Here is a 7,266-nt window from a genome sequence, read left to right on the forward strand (position 1 = left end):
TTGATTGCTTTGAGCTAAGACACTGTTTCATGTTTTTTTGTTTGTTAGTTTGTTTTGGTGTTGTTGTTCAGGCTTGCCTGAAACATCCGCTCTCCGTGGTCTCAGATCTCTGAGTTTGAACTTGGAATGACTCTATTGGTTCTCCTCGATCTCTAGCTTGTTCACTGCAGATCTTGGGACATGTCAGCCTCCATGATTACATAACTGAATTCCTTATAACAAATCTCTTTTATCGATGTCTCTTGTTGGTTCTTTCTCTGGAGAACCCTAATACAGAGGGTTGTGTCATTTTGCCCATGTTACTTGTCACTGTGATGCTGTGATTTGAACCTCTTCTGACCTCCGTAGAAGAACGACCGGTTTAGGGAGACCGGGTTAGGGAGACTGACCGGTGGGATGTGAAACCTGGATTGAGTCTTGAGCAGAGAAGGGTAGAAGAAAGCCAGCCAGGAGAGGAACTGGGAACAGAGTTGCAGGCAGAGAGAACAGCATGTACTTGGAAGCCTGGAGCTTGGAGGGCAAGATATGAATGGTCCCTCTGGAGTAGAGCAGGGTGGGGGTGGGGAATAGGGAGAGGAAAGGATGAGCCCATTCTGCTAGACTCTAGGTTCTCAGAGACACTGGTCATTCTCTCTGTTAACATTCAGAGTCAGTTTACAGACACGAAGTGATTACTACCTAACAGGCACTTCTTTTTTCATTTAATTCAATTTTGTTTAAATTCAATTAATTAGCATATAGTGTATTATTAGTTTCAGAGGTGGAATTTAATGATTCATCAGTTGCATACAACACCCAGTGCTCATTACATCATGTGCTGTCCTTAATGCCTATCACCCGGTTACCCCATCCCTCATTCCCCTCCTGTCCAGCAAACGTTGGTTTGTTTCCTGTGGCTGAGAGTCTCTTATGGTTTGCCTTCCTTTCTGATTTTGTCCTCTTTCTCCCCTCCCTTCTTCTACGCTCCTCTGTTTTAAAAGGCACTTTCTTTTTTTTTAAAGATTTTATTTATTTATTTGACAGACAAAGATCACAAGTAGTCAGCGAGGCAGGCAGAGAGAGAAGAAGAAGCAGGCTCCCCGCTGAGCAGAGAGCCCGATGCGGGGCTTGATGCCAGGACCCTGGGATCATGACCTGAGCCGAAGGCAGAGGCTTTAACCCACTGAGCCACCCAGGCGCCCCTAAAAGGAACTTTCTTGGTCTGTCTTTTTAAACTGCCTATCATATCCATTCCCCTTCCCCCTCCTTTTACTAATTGAATGAATTCCTTAGATTTTATCTGGACCACGTTCCCCATATACAGACCACACTGTCCCAGCTTCCCTTGCATTCAGTTTTGGCTGTGATACCTGCAACTTCTGGGTTGTTGCTTTAAGACATATCTCCAAGGAAATTATTACAACTTCATTAGCATGTAATCGAGTGAGTAGATGTTCCCTTTTCTCCACTCCCCCTCTTCACTTTGTGCTCTAGACAGATTGCCCTGGACTCATCTCCCCTCTACCAACTGGTACAAATGCCACATTGCAGCAGCCCAGTTTTGGTCATGTCATTGAGGACAAGATGCCAGGAGATGGTGGAGCAGAAGTTTGCAAAGAATGTGGGTACCCTTAATGGCCTCATGGAGCAGAGTCCTTTCACCAGCATGGACTGTTAACTCAGAAAGTAATAAAGATCCATCTTTTTAAAGCTATTGGATATTTGGGTCTCTTTGCTGTAGATCAGCATACCCTAATATAATTTCACTTAGACTGTCTTTCTTGATCTGGGATCAGTCCTATCTTTAGGGGGCAGTATACACACATGTGTGTACATGTGCACACACACACATTCGTATGTACATACACACTCTATCGCTACTATGAGATATATAGCAATATACATATAGTGATAAATAAGGTGAGATACATTTGTATATTTCACAGTTATACATAATATAAATGATATGTTGCAGAGTATTATTGTGTTATAACTAATTTCTATTATATTATAATTAAAAACTATATTAGGCTATGTTATATACCATAACATAGAATGCATAATATATATGACATATCACACACTTATGGTACACAGATGATATACAATATATAGTAGACATATAATATATAGTATCCACATCCACTTGCTAATTTTGGGCTTTGTAAACATTTGTTACCTGGCTGGGCTCAAGGGCTGGGCTTGTGCTCACATCCTTCATGGCTTTGGTTGTCGCTGAGGAAGTGGCTTCTGTAAAAAAAAAACATCAAAGGAAGTTACTGTTGGAACCGAGAGTAAAAGGGTGGAGAGGTGGACAGAAAGGTGAATAGAAGGGCTGATCTCATACTCTATTTTATTTTTTCTAATTTAATTTTAATTTTTCAGTGTTCCAAGTTTCATTGTTTATGCACCACACCCAGTGCTCCATGCAATCCATGCCATCCTTAATACCCACCACCAGGCTCACCCATCCCCTCACCCCCCCACCCCTCCAAAACCCTCAGAGGGTTGTTTCTCAGAGTCCACAGTCTCTCATGCTTCATCTCCCCCTCTGGTTTCCCCTAATTCACTTCTCTTTTCCTTCTCCTAATGTCCTCTGTGTTATTTCTTATGTTCCACAGGTAAGTGAAACCATTTTTTAATTAACAAAATTTTAATTTATTAATTAAAAAAATTCCAGAATCATTAACACACAGCATTATATTAGTTTTAGGTGTCCGATATAGTGATGCAACAGTTCTGTACATTCCTTGGTGCTCATCAACATCACCTGTCCCACCCATTCCTCCCCCCGCCTCCCCTCGGGCAACCATTGGTTTGTTCTCTATAGCTAAGGGTCTGGTTTTTGTTCCTTTTTTTCTTTTGAACTCATACTTTTTTTTTTTGAGGATTAAAAACCATTATTCATTTTTAAAGAGGTATCACGTGATAAAGTGAACTCATACTTTTATTCACTGGCAAGGTTGTGCTCTTTGAGGGATCAGAGTAGAGTTCCTTAGCATGGTGTACAGCAGTGTTTTTCGACACGACGTCATTTTGCCTGCAGGGGACATTGGCAATGGCTGGAGATATTTTTGGTGGTCACAACCTGGGGTGGGGAATGTTACTGGCATCTAGTGGGCGGAGGTTTGGGCTTGGGGTGCTGCTTAATATCTTGCAATGCACAGGATGGTTCCTGACTACAAGGAATTATTAGACCCCAAATATCAATATTGTTGTGATAGAGATATCCTGGCATAGAGGACGCGGGAAAGTGTAAACTTCAAATTCTTTAATTTGGTCTTGGCTGGACATTACAACTGAGATGGGTGATGGATCAGAAAACTAGATACTTCAGATTTTAAAATTCAGCCTGGCAGGGAATTACAGCTGAAATAAGAGTGTCAGTTTTTGGTCATCAGCCCATAGTGAGACCTTTGTGTGTTTCTTGCGCTTTGTGAGGACCACCATCTCTGTTTTAGAAAGATGAGGAAAAGCCAGTCAACACTGACATCCAGTTACCATCAGTCTGAGGTTATGTCTATATTTCTTCTATATCCTGGTTTTCAGCCTTGTATATTGGCTAGACAAGGATGAAGAGCTTTCTTGTAATAGCAAAAGTTTTGTCTTGAGTTCAGGAATTTTGACTTACAACCCTGAGTCTAGAATACATTTGTTATTGCAAACCACATTTGTTGTCAAAAACAGCACTTTTGGTTGAAAGCTGCATACTTTTTTATGCGGGTTTTCTTGGACCTCCAACCCTGGTGACAACTAACTCCAGATGGACTCAATCTATGTGAGAGTATTTGTAGTTCACATGAAACACTTAAATATTTTCTTCAAAGTAGAGCACAACACAAGATGAAAAAAAAATAGATATTGACACACTCATACCTATGGTTGTGCAGTAGAGATTTATTGTGTATGATCTCTGTGCCAATATACAATATAGATGTAGTGTTAATCATGTTTGTTATCCAGCAGTCAATATATTGGAGCTTTGTCCTTTAGGGATAATTTTCAATAGTACCAGTTATCATAATGATCAAATCAAGGCCTATGTGATCTGATGTGTATATTGCCATGCTGATTGTTTGATTGTTAAAGATCCATGAAATGTACTTTTCATTTTCCTACTTTAACTCTCTTATTTTGCCATATCTCTTGAAATAACACCTAGTGAATAGAGGAAAACATGTTCGATTTTAAAAGGAGTAATTAGGGTGAAGATGGCACTGCCAAGTGATAGTCCGGAGGAAAAGGACTGTCCCTTAAAATTGGGAAAATAACCAAGAGCATTTCTTTTCCTTGTACAAGAGAGTGCATTTAACAGATCAACACCAGGACCCAGGAAGAATTCCAATTTGTACATTGTCAGTAGAGGTGCCTGTTGCCAAGTAAAAGGCTCATTCACTTTGGGTTCAATCATGTTAATTCACTCAACAACTATTTTTTTTTTGCCTATTTTTAAAAATTTATTTTCAGCATAACAGTATTCATTATTTTTGCACCACACCCAGTGCTCCATGCAATCTGTGCCCTCTGTAATACCCACCACCTGGTATCCCAACCTCCCACTCCCTACCTCTTCAAAACCCTCAGATTGTTTTTCAGAGACCATAGTCTCTCATGGTTCACCTTCCCTTCCAATTTCGCCCAACTCCCTTCTCCTCTCTATCTCCCCATGTCCTCCATGCTATTTGTTATGCTCAACTATTTATTGATTGGGTTAGTGGTGGGCTTATGGCCCAGCAATCCCTACCCACCAGCTTGTGCTCTTGTCTCTCACCTTCCCCATATTGACTCCAGCTCACTTTTGGAGCTTATGCACCTCCAGGACCCTGCTATGGCCTCCAGCTTGGACTTGGGGAAATATGGGAACCTGGGCTTAAATCTTGCAGAAGCACTACCTATTGGTGGGAATTATAATCTTGATACTAAACAGTTGCCTGAACTTCCCTATGGCCTTTTTAGTAGGAACAGGAGGTTTTTATTTTTATTTAAAAATTCAGTTAATTAATATATAGTGTATTATTAATTTCAGAGGTAGAGTTCAGTGATTCATCAGTCTTATATAACATCCAGTGCTTATTACTTCCTGTGCCTTCCTTAATACCTATCATCCAGTTACCCCATCCCCCCACCCCACTGCCTTCCAGCAACCCTCAGTTTGTTTCCTATAGTCTCTTCTGGTTTGTCTCCCTCTCTGATTCCATCTTGTTTTATTTTTCCCTCCCTTTGCCTATGCTCCTCTGTTCTGTTTCTTAAATTTCACATGTGGGTGAAATCACATAATTGTCTTTCTCTGATTGACTTATTTTGCTTAGCATAATGCCCTCTAACTCCATCCATGTCATTGCAAATGGTAAGATTTCATTTTTCTGATGGCTGGTATTCCATTTTATACACACACACACACACACACACACACACAACACACACACACACATGTACATACCACATCTTCTTTATCCATTCATCTATCAGTGGACACCTGGGCTCTTTCCTTATCTTGGCTATGGGAGACATTTCTGCTATAAATGTTGGGGTGCATGTGCCCTTTCAGATCACTACATTGGTATCTTCAAGGTAGATACCTAGTAGTACAATTGCTGGGTTGTAGGGTAGCTCTATTTTCAACTTTCTGAGGAACCACCATACTGTTTTCCAGAGTGGCTGTGCCATTTTGCATTCCCACCAACAGTGTGAGTGGGTGGCCCTTTCTCTGTATCCTTGCCGACGTCTATTGTTTCCTAACTTGTTCATTGTAGTCATTCTGGTCATTCTGACTAGTGTGCGGTGGTATCTCATTGTGGATTTTTTTTCATTTTTTAAAGATTTTATTTATTTATTTTTCAGAGAGAGAGAGAACAAGAGATGAGGCACAAGCAGGGAGAACAGCAGGCAAAGGCAGAAGCAGGCTCACTGCTGAGCAAGGAGCCCGATGTGGGACTTGATCCCAAGACCCTGGGATCATGACCTGAGCCAAAGGCAGACGCTTAACTAACTGACTGAGCCACCCAGGGTCCCTCATTGTGGTTTTGATTTGTACGTCCCTGATGTTGAATGATGTTGAGCATTTTTTCATGTGTCTGTTGATCATTGTAAGTCTTCTTTGGAGAAGAAGACTATTTTTAATTTCTTGTCTTCTGCTCAAGGAGCAAGGATATATATATACACACACACACACTTACTTACACACTTTGAAGAATCAGATGAAATACGAACTATATTAGCAAACATTTGTGGGCACTGTCTTAAGTGCCCTGTTTGTAGTGTTTCATTTAAGCCTCAATTATCTTTGCAGCAGCTCTGTGAGGTATATAACCTGGTCTATATGCTCATTTAATGAATTAATTTCTTTTTTTCTTGATGAGCTTGACTACGGGTTTATTTCTTGTTTATCTTTTCAAAGAACCCACTCTTAGTTTCATTGACTTTTTTCTATTGCTTTTTTTGGTCTCTGTTTAGTTTATTTCTCTTCTGCTCTTTATTATTTCCTTCCTTCTACTAGCTTTGGGCTTTGTTCTTCTTTTTTTTTTTTTTCTATTCCTTTAGGTCTAAGGTTTTATTGTTTGAGATTTTTCTTGTCTCTTGAAGTAGGCCTGTATTATTATAAACTTCCTTCTTAGAACTGCTTTTACTGTTTCTGAAGATTTTAGGTCTGAGGCTCCTGGCTGGAGCCTTAGTCTTGATCTTGGGGTAATGGGTTCAAGCCCCATGCTGGGTGCAGAGATTACTTAAAGCCACTATTTCCGTACTGATTTTTGGTCTGATCTTTCCATTTATGTAAGTGGAGTGTTAAAGTACCCAACTATTATTGAATTACTGTCATTTTCTCCCTTTATGTCTGTTTTTTTTAAATTTATTTTTTATTTTCAGCATAACAGTATTATTTTTGCACCACACCCATTGCTCCATGCAATCCGTGCCCTCTATAATACCCACCACCTGGTACCCCGACCTCCCACACCCCACCCCTTTAAAACCCTCAGATTGTTTTTCAGAGTCCATAGTCTCTCATGGTTCACCTCCCCTTCCAATTTCGCCCAACTCCCTTCTCCTCTCTAACTCCCCATGTCCTCCATGCTATTTGTTATGCTCCACAAATAAGTAAAACCATATGATAATTGACTCTCTCTGCTTGATTTATCTCACTCAGCATAATCTCTTCCAGTCGCATCATGTTGCTACAAAAGATGGGTATTCATCCTTTCTGATAGAGGCATAATACTCCATAGTGCATATGGACCACATCTTCCTTATCCATTTGTCCGTTGAAGGGCATCTTGATTCTTTCCACAG

At 40.5% G+C, this 7,266-nt stretch overlaps 1 protein-coding gene across 1 annotated transcript in view; it reads right to left on the reverse strand.

The window, feature by feature from the left end:
• ADGRE3 (adhesion G protein-coupled receptor E3) overlaps window positions 1-7,266 on the reverse strand; it is a 50,289-nt gene that overhangs the window by 26,258 nt on the left and 16,765 nt on the right. The window contains exon 5 of the mRNA XM_059389226.1: window positions 2,159-2,229. Within this exon, the coding sequence (XP_059245209.1) occupies window positions 2,159-2,229 (71 nt within the window). The remainder of the gene's footprint in view (window positions 1-2,158; window positions 2,230-7,266) is intronic.

This window comes from Mustela nigripes, chromosome 2, assembly GCF_022355385.1.
Source record: "Mustela nigripes isolate SB6536 chromosome 2, MUSNIG.SB6536, whole genome shotgun sequence".
Taxonomy (NCBI): domain Eukaryota; kingdom Metazoa; phylum Chordata; class Mammalia; order Carnivora; family Mustelidae; genus Mustela; species Mustela nigripes.